At 44.1% G+C, this 18,766-nt stretch overlaps 1 protein-coding gene across 1 annotated transcript in view; it reads right to left on the minus strand.

Moving 5' to 3' along the window:
• Positions 1-7,982: 7,982 nt before the first annotated feature.
• PRPF3 (pre-mRNA processing factor 3) overlaps positions 7,983-18,766 on the minus strand; it is a 33,393-nt gene continuing 22,609 nt past the window's right edge. The window contains exons 11-16 of the mRNA XM_058439730.1: positions 17,782-17,929; positions 17,496-17,609; positions 15,906-16,024; positions 15,551-15,634; positions 12,566-12,627; positions 7,983-8,345 (exon numbers count right to left, since the gene is read on the minus strand). Of these exons, the coding sequence (XP_058295713.1) occupies positions 8,199-8,345; positions 12,566-12,627; positions 15,551-15,634; positions 15,906-16,024; positions 17,496-17,609; positions 17,782-17,929 (674 nt within the window). The 3' untranslated portion in view covers positions 7,983-8,198. The remainder of the gene's footprint in view (positions 8,346-12,565; positions 12,628-15,550; positions 15,635-15,905; positions 16,025-17,495; positions 17,610-17,781; positions 17,930-18,766) is intronic.

The following is an 18,766-nucleotide window of genomic DNA, read 5'->3' on the forward strand; positions in this document are numbered from 1 at the left end:
CGTGGTGGCGGGTGCCTGTATTCCAAGCTACTCGGAGAGGCTGAGGCAGGAGAATGGCGTGAACCCGGGAGGCGGAGCTTACAGTGAGCCGAGATTGCGCCACTGCACTCCCGCCTGGGCGGCAGAGCGAGACTCCGTCTCAAAAAAAAAAAAAAAAAAAGAAACCCGCCAGCCTGACCAATATGGTGAAACCCCATCTCTACTAAAAATACAGTACAGGGCCAGGCGCGGTGGCTCACACCTGTAATCCCAGCACTTTGGGAGGCCAAGCGGGGTGGATCACAAGGTCAGGAATTCAACACCAGCCTGACCAATATGGTGAAACCCCCTCTCTACTAAGATTACAAAAAATTAGCGCCACAGCACTCCACCCTGGGTGACAGAGTGAGACTTTGTCTCAAAATAAATACATACGTACATAAAATAAAATAAAACGAAATTAGCTGGACATGGTGGCAGGCGCCTGTAATCCCAGCTACTTGGGAGGCTGAGGCAGGAGAATCGCTTGAACCTGGGAGGCAGATGTTGCAGTGAGCCAAGATCACGCCATTGCACTACCGCCTAGGCAACAAGACTGAAACTCCCTCTCAAAAAAAAAAAAAAAGAAAAGAAAAGAAATCGGCCGGGCGCGGTGGCTCATGCCTGTAATCCAGCACTTTGGGAAGCCGAGATGGGCAGATCACCTAAGGTCATGAGTTTGAGGCCAACCTAACCAACATGGAGAAACCCAGTCTCTACTAAAAATACTAAATTAGCTGGGCATGTTAGCGCATGCCTGTAACCCCAGCTACTTAAAAAAAAAGAAACATCAACCTGTCTACCAAACTGGATTTACCATTTTGCATTTCCATCAGTTCTACATCCTCAGCAGCATTTAATGCTGTTAATCTTTTGGATTTTGGCCACTCTAATAGGTGTGTAGCAGTATCTAATTGTTGTTTTAACTTGCATTTCCCTAATGACATATGATGTGGAGCATTTTCTTATTTTTTTGAGACGGAGTTTTGCTCTTGTTGCCCAGGCTGGAGTGCAATGGCACGATCTTGGCTCACTGCAACCTCCACCTCCCAGGTTCAAGCAATTCTCCTGCCTCAGCCTCCCAAGTAGCTGGGATTACAGGCATGCACCACCATGCCTGGCTAATTTTGTATTTTTAGTAGAGACAGGGTTTCTCCATGTTGGTCAGGCTGGTCTTGAACGCCCTACCTCAGGTAATGTGCTGGCCTTGGCTTCCCAAAGTGCTGGGATTACAGGTGTGAGCCACTGCACCCGGCCTGATGTGGAGCATCTTTTCATGTGTTTATTTGCCATCTCTGTATCTTTTTTTGATGATGTGTCCGTTAAGGTCTTCGGCCCACATTTTTTTTTTTTTTTGAAACCGAGTCTCACTGTCACCCACGCTGGAGTGCAGTGGCGCCATCTCGGCTCATTGCAAGCTCTGCCTCCTGGGTTCGCGCCATTCCCCTGCCTCAGCCTCCTGCGTAGCTGGGACTACAGGCGCCCGCCACCACGCCTGGTTAATTTTTTGTATTTTTAGTAGAGATGGGGTTTCACCATTAGCCAGGATGGTCTCGATCTCCTAACCTCGTGATCCGCCTGCCTCAGCCTCCCAAAGTGCTGGGATTACAGGCATCAGCCACGGTGACAGGCCCCCTTTTTTTTTTAAACGGAGTCTGTCTGTTGACCAGGCTGGAGTGCAGTGGCAGGATCTCAGGTCACTGCAACCTCAACCTCCTGGGTTCAAACAGTTCTCCTGCCTCAGCATCTCCGGTAGCTGGGATTACAGACATATGCCACCATGCCCGGCTAATTTTTGTATTTTTAGTAGGGACAGGGTTTCGCCATGTTGGCCAGGCTGGTCTGGAACTCCTGACCTCATGTGATCCATCCACCTTGACCTCCCAAAGTGCTGGGATTACAGGTGTGAGCCACCGCGCCAGCCCACTTTTTAATTGAGTTGTTCATTTTCTTAGTGTTGAGTTTTAGGAGTTCTTTGTATATTTTGGATAAGTCCTTTATCAGATACATCTTTTGCAAATATTTTCTTCCAGTATGAGGCCTTTTTTTTTTTTTTTTGGTGATGGAGTCTTGCCCTGTCGCCCAGGCTGAAGTGCAGTAGTGTGATCTCAGCTCACTGCAACCTCTGCCCCCTGAATTCGAGCAATTCTCATGCCTCAGTCTCCTGAGTAGCTGGGATTACAAGCGCCCACTATGATGCCCGGCTAATTTTTTGTATTTTTGGAAGAGACAGGGTTTCACCATATGGGCCAGGCTGGTCTCGAACTCCTGACTTCAAGTGATCCGCCTGCCTCAGCCTCCCGAAGTGTGGGAATACAGGCGTAAGCCACACCCAGCCCTTCTTTTCATTTTCTTGACAGTGTCTTTTGCACAGCAGAATTTTTCATTTTAATTAAGTCCAGTTTATAATTTTTTCTTTCATAGATCATGCCTTTGGTGGTGTTTCTAAAAAATCAAGGCTGGCTGGGCACGGTGGCTCACGCCTGTAATCCCAGCACTTTGGGAGGCCAAGGCAGGCGGATCAGGAGGTCAGGAGTTCGAGACCAGCCTGGACAACTAAGTGAAACCCCATTCCTACTAAAAATACAGTAATTAGCTGGGTGTGGTGACACACACCTGTAGTCCCAGCTACTCGAGAGGCTGAGGCCAGAGAATCGTTTGAATCTGGGAGGCGGAGGTTGCAGTGAGCAGAGGCCACACCATTGCACTCCAGCCTGGGTGACAGAGTGAGAAAAAAAAAAAGTCAAGGCCAACCCCAAGGTCAGCTACATTTTCTGTTATCTACTAGGTGCTTTACAGCTTTGCATTTTACATTTAGGTCTGTTACCTATTTAAAGTTAATTTGTGTCTAGATTTACTTTTTTCCATGTGAATGTCCAGTTGTTCCAACACCAATTTTTAAAAAAGATTATCTCTCTTCTATTATATTGCTTTTGCTCCTTTGTCAAAGAGCAGTTGCTATATTTATGTGAGTCTATCTCTGGGATCTCTATTCTGTTCCACTGATCTATTCTTTCACCAATACTATACTACCAGCTGGGCATGGTGGCTCACGCCTGTAATCCCAGCACTTTGGAGGCCGAGGCTGGTGGACCACCTGAGGTTGGGAGTTCAAGACCAGCATGACCAACATGGTGAAACCTCATCTCTACTAAAAATATAAAATTAGCTGGGCATGGTGGCACATGCCTGTAATCTCAGCTACCTGGGAGGCTGAGGCAGGAGAATCACTTGAACCTGGGAGGCAGAGTTTGCAGTGAGCTAAGATTGCACCATTGCACTTGAGCCTGGGCAACAAGAGTGAAACTCCGTCTCAAAAAAAAAAAAAAGCCAGCCACGGTGGTTCTCACCTGTAATCCCAGTACTTTGGGAGGCCAAGGCGGGTGGATCACCTGAGGTCAGAAGTTCAAGACCAGCCTGGCCAATGTGGTGAAACCCCATCTCTACTAAAAATATGCAAAAATTAGCTGGGCATGGTGGCAGGCGCCTGTAATCCCCGCTACTCAGGAGGCTGAGGTAGGAGAACTGCTTGAGCCCAGGAGACGGAGGTTGCAGTGAGCTGAGATTGCACCACTGCACTCCAGCCTGGGCAATAGAGCGAGACTCCGTCTCAAAACAACAACAACAACATCAACAAAAATACCACCTTCATTACTGTCGCTTTACAGTAATTCTCAAAGTTGGGTAATAGAGTCCTTCGACACTCTATTGGATTTTTTTTTTTTTTTTCCTTGAGACAGGGTCTCACTTTGTCACCCAGGCTGGAGTGCAATGGTACTTCCCAGGCCCAAGTGATCCTCCCAGCCTCCAGGTAGCTGGAACCACAGGCACGTGCCACCATGCCCGGCTAATTTTATTTTTAAATTTTCTGTAGACCGGGTGCAGTGACTCATCACTGTAATCCCAGCACTTTGGGAGGCCAAGGCAAGAAGATGCCTTGAGCTCTGGAGTTGGAAACCAGCCTGGGCAACAAAGCGATACCTCGTCTCTACAAAAAAATTTAAAAACTAGCCAGGTGTGGTGGCATGTGCCTGTAGACTCAGCTACTCGGGAGGCTGAGAGGTGGGAGGATTGCTTGAGCCTGGGACGTCCAGGCAGCAGTGAGCTGAGATCATGCCACACCACTCCAACCTGGGCAACAAAGCGAGACCTTGTCTCAAAAAAAAAAAAAAAAAAAAAAAGCTGCAGAGATGGGATCTCCTTATGTTGTCCAGGCTGGTCTCAATGATCTTCCAGCCTCGGTATCCCAAGGTGCTGAGATTACAGGCATGAGCCACCACACCCAACCAGAACTGACATCTTTACAATACTGTCTTCCTACCATGAATGTGAAATACCATTGCTTTATTTAGTTTTTTTTTTATTAGAGTTTTGTAGTTTTCTTCATATAAATCTTACACATATTTGGATTTATCCCTAAGTATTCCACTTCCTTTTGGTGATAATGTAAATGGAATTGATTTTAATTTCAAATTCTACTTGTTCATTACTCGTATACAGGAGAGCAACTGATATTTGTATTGTAACCTTATATCCTGTAACCTTACTATAATCATTTATTCCAGCCAAAGGGTTTCTAAAACTCTTTCCAATGAAAATAAAAAAGAAAGAAAAAAATGGCTCTTTCCAAAACTAATAACTGCTGTTAACTAAAGGTATTCAAAAAGGACTGGAAATAGATGAAATTACCAAAATTCACAAAGTTTTTTTTTTTTTTTTTTTGAGACAGAGTCTTGCCCTGTTGCCCAGGCTGGAGTGCAGTGGCATGATCTTGCTCACTGCAACCTCCACCTCCTGGGTTCAAGTGATTCTCCTGCCCCAGCCTCCCGAGTAGCTGGGATTACAGGCGCGTGCCTCCATGCCCAGCTAATTTTTGTATTTTTAGTAGAGACGGGGTTTCACCATGTTGGTCAAGCTGGTCTCGAACTTCTGACCTCATGATCTGCCCACCTCGGCCTCCCAAAGTGCTGAGATTACAGGCATGAGCCACCGCGCCCGGCTCACAAAGTATTTTAAGTGATAACAGCATCCCCAGGTAAGAACTATCCTGAGGATAACATTCATTTGAAAGAACATTTCTGTCCCTACCTCTTTATTGTACAAATGAGGCAATATACACTTAGTGGCTGAGTTTGGTCTGTACTCAAACGAATCTGGGTTCAAATTAAGCTCTACAACTTACTAAGTCATAACCTTGGGCAAATTATTTACTCTAAGCCTCAGATTCCTCACCTCTAAAATGCATATCTCTTATAAGTTTGTAAGGAGAAATAAGGAGGTAATGCTTGAGAAAATTTAAGAACAATTAACACCTGGAGGCACAGAGAGACGCATGATATACTCAAGACAAGTTTGAGTCTCATTATGGGTACATTATAATAAACTATAGCATATTGTAATATAAATATTTCTTTTAGATCTTATGCAATCAATTCATTTTTGAAGTAGTGTATAAATTTACACATATACTAGTAACAAATCCTTTAACAGAACAAAAACACTCATTTTTATGACAATGAATTTTTCCCCTGCATTTGCTTAAATCAGGAAATACTAAAATAGCTAGTTCAATTATCTAGCTCCCAAGCTTCACAGATATAATTACTAGTAAGCACTCAAAATCTTCATTGCTGTGTCCTGGTAAGCTAGAGTTATTTCAAAGATTTCATCCTGTACCACCCTTCAGATGATGAACCTCACTCATCTGGGTTAGTTTGCTTTTCTCTTTTTTTTTTTTTTTTTTTTTTTGAGATGGAATTTTGCTCTTGTTGCCCCCAGGCTGGAGTGCAGTGGTGCGATCGTGGCTCAGGGCAACCTCCGCCTCCTGGGTTCAAGCAATTCTCCTGCCTCAGTCTCCCAAGTAGCTGGGATTACAGGCATGCACCACCACGCTCGGCTAGTTTTGTATTTATAGTGGAGACGGGGTTTCTCCATGTTGGTCAGGCTGGTCTCAAACTCCCGATCTCAGGTGATCCACCCACCTCAGCCTCCCAAAGTGCTGGGATTATAGGCATGAGCCACTGCGCCCAGCCGTGCTTATCTCTTTTTTTGACTTTTTTTTTGAGACGGAGACTGGCTCTGTCGTCAGGCTGGAGTGCAGTGGCGTGATCTTGGCTCACTGCAACCTCCGCTTCCCAGGTTCAAGTGATTCTCCTGCCTTAGCCTCCCAAGTAGCTAGGACTACAGGCGCGTGCCACAACGCCAGCTAATTTTTGTATTTTTACTAGAGACGGGGTTTCACCATGTTGGCCAGGATGGTCTCAATCTCTTGACCTCGTGATCCGCCTGCCTCAGCCTCCCAAAGTGCTGGGATTAGAGGTGTGAGCCACCACTCCCGGCCTTTTTTTTTTTTTTTTTTTTTTTTTTTGAGAAGGAGCTTTGCTCTCGTTGCCCAGGCTGGAGTGCAGTGACGCAATCTTGACTCACTGCAACCTCTGCCTCCTGGGTTCAAGCAATTCTCCTGCCTCAGCCTCCTGAGTAGCTGGGATTACAGGTACCCACCACCACACCCAGCTAATTTTTTGTATTTTTAGTAGAGATGGGGTTTCGCCATGTTGGGCAGGCTGGTCTCGAATTCCTAACCTCAGATGATTTGCCTGCCTCGACCTCCCAAAGTGCTGGGATTACAGGCGTGAGCCACCAAGCTCAGCTTGCTTATCTCTAAAAAAGAATCCTTTGAGCTGGAACTTAAAAAAATTAAAATCAGGCCAGGTGCGGTGGCTCACACCTGTAATCCCAGCACTCTGGGAGGCCGAGGTGGGCAGATCACGAGGTCAGGAGATCGAGACCAGCCTGGCCAATATGGTGAAACCCCATCTCTACTAAAAAATACAAAAATTAGCCGAGTGTGGTGGCGTGCGCCTGTAGTCCCAGCTACTTGGGTGGCTGAGGCAGGAGAATCGCTGGAACCTGGGAGGTGGAGGTTGCAGTGAGCTGAGATCGCGCCGCTGCACTCCAGCCTGGGCGACAGAGCGAGACTCGGTCTAAAAAGAAAAAAAAATTAAAATTAAGAAGGAGAGAAGTTGCACTAGTTTTTCCTCAAAGCCCTGTGTGGTCCCCTATCTCTTCCCACCTCCTTGATGGTAGTGCTCCCCTAATACTACCTTAAAGTTGGAACTCTGACCAGGACCTGAAATACAGATTTTTTTTTTAAAGGGGGTTAATTTTATAACACAGAATGTTTTAACTTCTTGTCAAACATCCATTCTCCAATACCAATACATAGCATGCTCCACCTAGCAAGAAGGTATGGGAGCTCTATTGACTTGTTTGATCCATTCCCAACACAGGCAATATGAAACGGAAGGATAGGTATGGTAAAAATTTTGGACTTCAAATACTCCTAAAATCAAACCAGAAACATTAAATGCTGAAATAAAACCACCCACATGTAGTCGGATTCATAGATAGAAAAAAAAAAAACTACACAATTTCTATTAGAAGCAGATTTTTAAACTAGTAAAAGAGACAAAATGGGCTAAATTCTTAAATCCTATTCCACTTTACAAACTGACCCATAGCATCCTCGTTGGACTTTCCCTGTGTCCATTTCACCCACAAAACACATTCCCACATATGCATCCCTTAGAGGAATTGATTTCCTGGAAAGACTACTTAGCCAAGTCCTGAGGTAGTCTGTCTAACCTGGTGATTCTCTTGGTTAAGGGATGGATACTCATTTGTCCCTTCTTCCTCCCTTACCACTTTACACATCTCCCTGCTTCATTCTGCTCCAGGAAAACAGTATTTATCATTCTAGCTCCAGGATGAAATCAGACATTTCCGATAGACTTCAAAAATACACATCCATCTATCCATCCATCCATTCATCCATTTATATATATAAATAAATGTCAATGACAAAAAATGTTTTTTTCTACAGCAATTGCTAAAAGTCTGGAAAAAAGATCACCTGGAGACCCAAACTCTAATACTTACGAATGTGTGAAAAATATCACACCAAGTTTAAAAATAACTCTTTAATCATATGCACATAAGGGCAATAAAGGGCAACACCAGGCTGACTCGGGAGGGGAGCAAGATATTCTCCCTTTGTCCCAATGTCTGCTTGGCACAGTTCTGAGATCACACAAACAAGTGGGAGTGGGTTGGGAAATAGAATAAGTGAGAGGACTGAAGAGACAAAGGCAAGGAGGGAGAGGCAAGGGCTTGCAGTAGTCTCAATCAGTGGACTCTAACACAGATTCACTCAGCGCAAGGTCCCAGTAGTGTTCAGCCCCATGCTTTTTGAAATGCTCACGAGCCATGTTCTCTGTAGGACACTGTTTAAACTTCATCTCTCCAAAGCTCCGGTCTTTGGCTGTACCCTAGAAAAGAGATATATAATAAAAACCTTCAATTTATTATTTAAATCAGATATAATATTCTTTTATAAGAAGACCTAGTAACATTTGTGAGACATGTGCCAAGCTGAACGTGATTTTATGGTTAAAAAAAATTGTGACCTCCATTTCCTTGGATATTTGTTTTTTTTTGAGATGGAGTCTCGCTCTGTCGCCCAGGCTGGAGTACAGTTGCACGATCTCGGCTCACTGCAAGCTCCGCCTCCCGGGTTCACGCCATTCTCCTGCCTCAGCCTCTGGAGCAGCTGGGACTACAGGTGCCTGCTACCACGCCTGGCTGATTTTTTCTATTTTTAGTAGAGACGGGGTTTCACTGTGTCAGCCAGGATGGTCTCGATCTCCTGACCTCGTGATCCTCCCACCTTGGCCTCCCAAAGTGCTGGGATTATAGGCGTGAGCCACTGCGCCCGGCCGCCTTGGATATTTGTGCGAGTTTTTACGAATTCATATGCAAAAGGCTTTTAGTTTTTTGAAATGAGGATGAGGAATTATTTGCTCTGGTGCCTGGGTGGAACAGCAAGTCAGGAAGAACTATGGAAGGTGGAATGAGATAAACTTATCTCCTACCAGGCCTTAAGGGCTAAATTTGGGCCTTCAAAAAGGCCCAAGAAACTATTTATACAAGCAGGAGGCTTTGGGGCCCAGCAACAAAGAACAACTGGGGGCGGGGAACAGAAGAGCAGGTACCAGCAGAGAATTACAACAGAAAAAGACAGTACTGGGCAGAATGGCATTCTTGCCAAAGTTACCAGCAGCAGTGGCAGTCACAAAGCAATACCTCAGGAGGCTTTCAGGGAGTAGACTCCAATAAGGAGGCTGGAGCAGAACTTGGCTTATTTCTGAACATGAGAGACAATTCCTGAAAACTAAATTCCTACAACATTAATACTGGTTCTCTAAGAAGCCAGGACTTTTTCAGTAAGTACTCTTCAGAGATAAATAGAAGAAAATTGAAAGATGAGGGGGCTGAGATATGTGAAGGTAGAGCTGGGCACAGTAGCTCATGCCTATAATCCCAGCACTTTGGGAGGCTGAGGTGGGAGGATCACTCAAGGCTAAGAGTTCAAGACAAGCCTGGGCAACATAGTGAGATCCATTTCTAAAAAAAAAAAAAAAAAAATTAGCCAGGCACAGTGGTGTGGACCCGAGGTCTCAGATACTTGAGAAGCTAAGACTGGAGGATTGCTTGTCCCTAGGAGTCCAAGGCTGTAGCGAGCTATGACTGCACCACTGCATACCAGCCTGGGCAACAGAGCAAGACCCTGTCTCTAAAAAAAAAAAAAAAATTTGATTAAAAAAAGATAACAAATATGCAGGTGGGAACTTATAAAACAGAGAACAAACACTATCATTATTATCATCTAATTTGTATGCATAAATTGAAGAATCTGGGATAAAGCAGGATACACGAAAACCTTTTTTTTTAAATTTTTATTTTTTGACTGCTCCTTCAGAAGAAAAACTATTAATAGCAATTACCTATAAAGACTGGTCTGAAGAGATCAGCGAATAGGAAGAGACTTTTTTTTTGAGACACAGTCTCGCACTGTCGCCCAGGCTGGAGTGCAATGGCACAATCTCGGCTCACTGCAACCTCCGCCTCCCAGATTCAAGCGATTCTCCTGCCTCAGCCTCCCAAGTAGCTGGGATTACAGGCACTGGCCACCACGCCCAGCTAATTTTTGTATTTTTAGTAGAGACTGGATTTCACCGTGTTGGCCAGGTTAGTCTCGAATTCCTGACCTCGTGATCCGTCCACCTCGGCCTCCCAAAGTGCTGGGATTACAGGCCTGAGCCACCGCACCCGGCCTGAGACTTTTTCTTTTTTTTTTTTTTTTTTAAAGACAGGGTCGGCCGGGCGCGGTGGCTCACGCTTGTAATCCCAGCACTTTGGGAGGCCAAGGCGGGCAGATCACGAGGTCAGGAGATCGAGACCACGGTGAAACCCCGTCTCTACTAAAAATACAAAAAAATTAGCCGGGCGTGGTGGCGGGCGCCTGTAGTCCCAGCTACTCGGAGAGGCTGAGGCAGGAGAATGGCGTGAACCTGGCAGGCGGAGCTTGCAGTGAGCCGAAATTGCGCCACTGCACTCCAGCCTGGGCGACAGAGCAAGACTGCATCTCAAAGACAGGGTCTCACTCTGGTGTCCAGGCTGGAGTGCAGTGGCACAGTCACAGCTCACTGCAGCTTCAAATTCCGAAGCTGAAGCAATCTTCCCACCTCAGCCTCTCAAGTAGCTGGGACTACAGGCAGATGCCACCAGGCCAGGCTAATTTTTGTAAAATGTTTGTATTTTTTGTAGAGATGGGGTTTCGCCATATTGCCCAGGCTGGTCTTGAACTCCTGAGCTCAAGTGATCCAACCACCTCATCCTCCCAAAATGCTGGGATTATAGGCATAAGCCACTGTGCTGGGTCTCAGTAAGTACTCTTCTGTATAATTAGAATTTGTTTTTTTGTTGTTGTTTTTTTATGTCACCCAGGCTGGAGTGCAGTGGCGCAATCTCGGCTCACTGCAAGCTCTGCCTCCCGGGTTCACGCCATTCTCCTGCCTCAGCCGCTCCAAGTAGCTGGGACTACAGGCGCCTGCCACCACGCCCAGCTAATTTTTTGTATTTTTTAGTAGAGACGGGGTTTCACCGTGGTCTCGATCTCCTGACCTCGTGATCCGCCCGCCTCGGCCTCCCAAAGTGCTGGGATTACAAGCGTGAGCCACCGCGCCCGGCTTAGAATTTGTTTTTAATCTTAATAAACATTTACTACTTTTGTAATAATGTACCACTTTTATAATAGAGAATTCATTAATAGAAATAAGCACATTTTACTGCTCGCTTCAGCAGCACATATACTAGAAATAAGCACATTTTTAAAATAGAAGATATATGGCCGGGTGTGGTGACTCATGCCTGTAATCCCAGCACTTTGGGAGGCCAAGGCAGTCGGATGACCTCAGGTCAGGAGTTCGAGACCAGCTTGACCAATATGGCGAAACCCCGTCTCTACTAAAAATAGAAAATTAGCCAGGCGTGGTGGCTCATGCCTGTAATTCCAGCTACTCAGGAGGCCGAGGCAGGAGAATTGCTTGAACCCAGGAGGCGGTGGTTGCGGTGAGCTGAGATTGCACCATTGCGCTCCAGCCTGGGCAACAAGGGCAAAACTCTGTCTCAAAAAAAAAAAAAGAAAAAGAAATGGAGGGGCTGGGCACAGTAGCTCATGCCTGTAATCCCAGCACTTTGGGAGGCCGAGGCAGGCGGATCACCTGAGGTTGGGAGTTCGAGACCAGCCTGATCAACATGGAGAAACCCCATCTCTACTATAAATACAAAAATTAGTCGGGCATGGTGGCGTGCGCCTGTAATCCCAGCTACTTGGGAGGCTGAGGCAGGAGAATCGTTTGAACCTGGGAGGTAGAGGTTGCAGTGAGCCGAGATCATGCCATTGCACTCCAGCCTGGGCAACAAGAGCAACAAGAGCGAAACTCCATACCACCCCCCCGCCCCCACAGAAAAATGATATACATGTACTATACCTAAAAGCAAACATGAAAACATTAATACTGGTTTTAATACTGGTTCTCTAAGAAGCCTTCAGGAGTTAAAGAACTAGATAACCATAAAAAATATTCCACTTGAAGAGTGATTTAGTCGCATTTTATGAAGCACTATCACATAATTATCTAATTTCATTCTCAAAAACTTGACAATATAGAGAGCAAAGAGTATCCACATTTTATAGCTAAGGCAACAGAATTTGACATTAAGGGTCTTGCCCAGATTGCACAGCTAATAAGCAGTACTGCCCAGCCTCCTAACTTTATATTCTTAAGTCTAGTACTTCCTTCACTATATCCAAAGGTAAATCCCACAACAATTCATTCCCCTCTTTCCAAGTCTCATATTCATGACTGTGAAATAAGTAATTTTCGGTAGAGAATCTGTATTCCTGCTACCAGCAGCACTGTCCACACACTTCCCCAGATAGCATATACTAAATATTCACCAATTTAATTAAACAGATGATCAGGAAGAATTTACTGCCAACCATTTAAAAATGGATTCCAAAAAGAAACAAATTATTTAAGGCATTATTCACTGATTAGATCTTACATTCCATTGCTCTACTTAAATAGTATAAGTAAGCAGGAGTTGGCTAAAGTTTTACAATGTTTTACAAAGGATCACCTACCTCCCAGACTAGTACACATTTGTTGGTTTTCTTCACAGCTTCCTCATCAGATTCCTCATCATCTGGAAGAGAAATCTTGTTATAGACTTAGACGTGAGATTCAGGTTCTAAACAAACAATATTCAAGTCTACCCAAACTCTCTAAAATATTGTCACCCTTTTTATGTGTTGGACCAAATGTTTTCTTTTCTGTTGCTCTTTATTTTCCCCAAATTAGACTTGAAGCTCCAAGTAGGCAGTAATATTAATTGATACAATTAGCATTTACTTAGCACTTGTTATGAATCAAGAGCTCCACTAGGTACTGGGAATAAGGAAAAAGACAAGCAGTCAAGAATAAAAACTTGTCCTAGGCACTTTAGGAGGCAGGCTTCATATGTCAACATCATATATTACTCTCAAAAAACTTTCACCCAATGGAGGAGGAGGGCAGATATACCAAATCAAAATTATCGGCCAGCGTGGTGGCTCACGCCTGTAATCCTAGCACTTTGGAAGGCTGAGGTGAGTGGATCACCTGAGGTCAAGAGTTCAAGACCAGCCTGGCCAACATGGTGAAACCTCATCTCTACTAAAAATACAAAAATTAGCCAGGTGTGGTGGCAGGTGCCTGTAATCCGAGCTTCTCAGGAGACTGAGGCAGGAGAATCACTTGAACCTGGGAGGTGGAGGTTGCAGTGAGCCAAGATGGTGCCACTGCACTCCAGCCTGGGCAACAGAGCAGACTCCATCTTAAAAAAAAAAAATGCACGTGTAAAACAAAATAAAGTATTTTTTATTCTCAGGTATCTTAAGATGAACTCTCTGCAGATTTTATTTATATATATTTTTTGAGACGGAATCTTGCTCTGTTACTCAGGCTGGAGTGCAGTGGTATGATCTCAGCTCACTGCAACCGCTTCCCGGGTTCCAGTGATTCTCCTGCCTAGGCCTCCCAAGTAGCTGGGATTACAGGCGCACGCTGCCATGCCCAGCTCATTTTTGTATTTTTTAGTAGAGACGGGAGTTTCACCATGTCAGGCTGGTCTCAAACTCCTGACCTCAGGTGATCCACCCGCCTTGGCCTCCCAAAGTGCTGGGATTACAGGCACTTTGCAGATTTTAAGCCCTCTCTGCAGATTTTAAATGCTAATCCAGGTCTTCAAAGATGAGAAGAATGAACACTAATGGGAGTATGATGGCCAGAAGAATGTCAAATATAGACAGTCCTTGACTTACAATTTTTTGCCTTGAGTATAGTGTGAAAGTGATAAATATTTAGTAGAAAATATACTTCAAATTTTAGATTTTGAGACTTTCCTGGGCTAGCAATATGCAGTAAAATACTCTTACAGGCCGGGCGTGGTGGCTCACGCTTGTAATCCCAGCACTTTGGGAGGCCGAGGCGGGCAGATCACGAGGTCAGGAGATCGAGACTACGGTGAAACCCTGTCTCTACTAAAAATACAAAAAATTAGCCGGGCGTGGTGGCGGGCGCCTGTAGTCCCAGCTACTCGGACAGGCTGAGGCAGGAGAATAGCATGAACCCGGGAGGCAGAGCTTGCAGTGAGCCGAGATTGTGCCACTGCACTCCAGCCTGGGAGACAGAGCGAGACTCCGTCTCAAAAAAAAAAAAAAAAAATCTTACATGAGATAAAAATAGGTTTTGTGTTAGATGATTTTGCCCAACTGTAGACTAATCTAAGTATTCTGATAAAGTATAACGAAGGCTAAGCTGTTATGATGTCCTGTAGGTCAGATGTATTAAATGCATTTTTTTTTTTTTTTTGAGATGGAGTCTTGCTCTGCCGCCTAGGCTGGAGTGCAGTGGTGCAATCATAGCTTACTGCAACCTCCGCCTCCCAGGTTCAAGCGATTTTCCTGCCTCAGCCTCCTGAGTAGCTGGGATTACGGAGGCCCACCACCATGCCCTGAATTTTTGTGTTTTTAGTAGAGACAGGGTTTCACCATGTTGGCCAGGCTGGTTACGAACTCCTGACCTCAAATGATCTGCTTGCCTTGGCCTCCCAAAGTGCTCGGATTATAGGTGTGAGCCACTGCGCCTGGCCTTAGATGCATTTTTGACTTAACAATATTTTCAACTTATCTTAGGTTTATTGGAACTAACCCCATCATAAGTTGAAGAGCATATGTGTATGTACATGTACATGTATGTGTATGTATGTATGTGTGTATTGTGTATGTGTGTGTACGTGTGTGTGTGTGTGTGTGTGTGTGTGTGTGTGTATCAGGCAAAAGAAATCGTTTGATCAAAGCAGAGCTTTTTTGACCTGAAGATCTTTTTGGCTTCAATCCTTAAAAAAAAAAAATCAAATAATAATATAATATAGACACTGTACACATGAATGTATAGCTTACTGGATTTGCTTTTTCTTTTTTTTTTTTGAGACAGGGTCTCATTCTGTCACCCAGGCTGGATTGCAGTGGCACGATCACAGCTTACAGCAGCCTCGACCTCCCCAAGCTCAAGTGATCCTCCCACCTCAGCTTCCTGAGTAGCTGGGAATACAGGTGTGTGCCACCACATCCAGCAAATTTTTGTACTTTTTGTAGAGATGGGGTTTCACCACGTTGTTTGCCCAGGCTGGTCTCGAACTCCTGGCCTCAGGCAACCTGCCCGCCTCAGCCGCCCAAAGTGCTAGGATTATAGGCATGAACCACCATGCCTAGCTGCTTGCTGAATTGTCAAATACTGAATAAATTCATGTAACCAGTACTCAGATCCAGGACAGACACAGAAACCAGCTGGTAGAAAAGCCTTAAATGATAGGCAAAAAAATAACTTTACCATTCATGCATATAATTATGTAGTAAATATTGTATGAATGTCTAGGAGGCTCAAAGCCTAAATGGGTCTTTCTAAAATTCCTCAACGCTACCTGGTGTTATCAAGAGTGTCACAGGGAGGGAATAAGATGAAAGGACAGATGCACCATCCCCACCTCCCACAGCTCTCCCACTTAATCCCCTCTAACCCCCATTCACCATCTCCCTTCGTGTTAGATGTCTGTTCATCCCACTTTATCCGATGCAGCATAAGACGCTTAAATTTCTTCTGGGCCTTGGGGCCTGGAAACAGAGAAGAAGAATTTTGCCAGAACTGTGGAAGAAGATGGGGTAGAAAGAACCTCTGAGCTCAGACATTAATGTGGTAGTTGAAGCAATCTCAGGAACCACATCTTAGGGCCTTCTACTCCAATAAACACAGAAGCAGAGACCTAGCATATTATATCAGGTATGGCACTAAAATACTATCTTTTTCTCCTTTCTCCCCACAATGCTAATCACTCTAAGCCTAGGGTTGTCTGGGGACAGTCTCCCTCAAGTTTTTCAGACTCACCCCCTTCCACTACTACCACGTTGACATCCTTGTGCAGTACCACCACCCCTGTCAGGTACAGTTGCCCAGCATTGGCTTCAATCTTGAACTTCTTGGCTGGGTTGCTCAAATTTCGAACTCTGGAGAAGGGAAAGTTTAGTTATGTCTTCCATTTTAGCATCAGCAGCTGCCTGAATGGAGTGGCAAGCAAAGAGATGAATCCAAAATGGTTTCCTCTCTATAAACAAAGGCCTCTGGAGTAAACAAATAGATGAATGCTTAAAAGGTAGAGTTGATGAGTCTAGAAATATTTCCACACTCTTAACATTTCTTCAAAGTCTAGCACTTTACATTAACCATTACATTACTAACCAAAGTTTACTCTACGAATCAGGGAGAGGTATTTACTATCATCCAAACATACTTACAATCTCATTGTTCTTAACAATGTAAAGACCTACAGACTTTTTGTCCTCTAGACCCTTAGACTCTTATAATATAGGATTACTTGGCTGGGTGTAGTGGCTCACGCCTGTAATCCCAGCACATTGGGAGGCCAAAGTGGGCAGATCACGAGGTCAGGAGTTTAAGACCAGCCTGGCCAACATGGTGAAACCCCATCTCTACTAAAAATACAAAAATTAGCCAGGTGTGGGGGTGCATGCCTGTAATCCTAGTTACTCAGGAGGCTGAGGCAGGAGAATCACTTGAACCTGGGAGGCAGAGGTTGCAGTGCGCCGAAATTGCACCATTGCACTCCTGCCTGGGCAACAAGACTGAAACTCAGTCTCAAAAAAATAAATAAATAAATAAAAATATATATAGGATCACTATATAGGCATGAAAATTTTCTAGGAGGATATGTGAAAAACTTACTAGCAATTACCTAAAGAGGGTGGTTCTAAGGGATCAGAGAATAGAAACGAGACATTTTGAGTAAGTGTTCTTCTGTGTTGTCAGACAATTTTTTAAATCTTAATAAGCATTCACTATTTTTGTGATAATGCACCACTTTTATAATAAAGAATTAGTTAATAGAAATAAGTACATTTTAAAAATAGAATATACACATGTACTCAACATAAAAGAATAAAAACATTAAATCAACACAAAAGTAGAAAAATATTTACAACATATAAAATGCATTTTGGAGTGAGGATGAAACACAGCAATACATCAGGGTAAAGATATGACTACTGAGGAAAGAAAATTTGTAATGCTTCCATGGATGTTGGAAGCAAACTCAGACCATTTAAAAAAAAAAGATGAAAAAAAGATAGTATGATATTTTATAGTTCTCAAAGGACATACAATCTTTAGTTCACATCTTGGCCTGAACAAGTATATTGATTTGTTCATTTTTTCAGAACTAATATTCTGGTAAAAAAAAAAAAAGAAGACTTGAGAGGGAAGAACTGGGTAACCATAAACATAAGTCATTAACCCTCACTATTTTACAAGATTTACTAGCTCTTGATCCACACTAGGGTCATTAAAATAGAGTAGGAACTGGTGTTAGGTATGCTTTTAGGCCACAATGATTCTGCCTCAAGCACTTGGAAAATGTTTTAGTAGTTCTAAGGGGAAGTTTGGCCCAGTATGGACACCTACCTATATACAGATATGTGTACCCCCTGTGAAATGTCTTCTTTAAGCTTTTTAATTTTCTTGACCTTTCTCTGTTCTGCTGTGAGTTTTCGGGCAGCGTTGGCCTCTTCATGCGCTCTGTCGTGACAGGAAGGACATCCACAAGTGAGAAAGGCATTGAAGATCAGAGGCAGGGCTGAGGGAAAGAGAGAGCAACGGAGAACTCTCCCCTCCCTCCAAATATGGACCCCCCAGAAGAGTTTGGGAAAGGTACTTGCCCGAGGTTTCCACCCAATCCCATGGCACTTACTTCTGTCTTTTTGCCATCTGAGCTCTGACATGGGCTTCTACCTTCGTGGGGTCTTGAACAGCTTCTGTTCCTAACACTCGCATCAAATTAGAAATTCTCACTGCAGTGAAGAAAGGACAGCAATCAATCTTTGAAGTCACTTCTCCGGCTGGAGTAACTTGTTATTTCTTCCATACCAATTCATATTATTTACCTATTTCAAATCTCTGCTCTAAACTCACTTCCTCCAATAACTCCTATCTTGAAAATCCCACCCAATCACTTCAGCATTTGCAGAAGTTCACACAATTAAGTTGAAGACTGGTATGCATTTACATTATCTGAAAATTTATGAAGGATGTGGAACTTAATTTCTTTCATACTTTTCACACTGATCACAGCGTCTAGTGAAAGAGCTTATACATAACAGTGCTCAGTCAAAATACTGCTGAACGAGAATGTAACTACAGGGGCAAGTTTTTATCCTGTACTTTCATTGTAAAAATTAAAACATTAAGAATTATGTACATAAAAAGTCTACGCAAATACTGCAACTACTATCTCCATGAATTTCAAGACCTGTATTCTTCCAGGAAAACCAGAGTGTTGTATGATCAGTATGCTTAAAAATAAGCCATAAATGGCCTCTATAATGAATGTGTTGACTTATCTTAATATGAAAAGATGGTAGAAAACTTGGAGAAAAAAAGACCCCAAGAATAATTCTTAGAAACAGAAATCACTCAAACATAGAGATATGTTAAAGTTCCTCCAGGACTGGTCGGGCGCGGTGGCTCACGCCTGTAATCCCAGCACTTTGGGAGGCAGAGGCGGGCGGATCACGAGGTCAGGAGATCGAGACCATCCTGGCTAACACAGTGAAACCCCGTCTCTACTAAAAACACAAAAAATTAGCCGGGCGTGGTAGCGGGCGCCTGTAGTACCAGCTACTCGGAAGGCTGAGGCAGGAGAATGGCGTGAACCCCGGGGGGCGGAGCCTGCAGTG

Source organism: Hylobates moloch, unplaced genomic scaffold (assembly GCF_009828535.3).
Source record: "Hylobates moloch isolate HMO894 unplaced genomic scaffold, HMol_V3 SCAFFOLD_5, whole genome shotgun sequence".
Lineage (NCBI taxonomy): Eukaryota > Metazoa > Chordata > Mammalia > Primates > Hylobatidae > Hylobates > Hylobates moloch.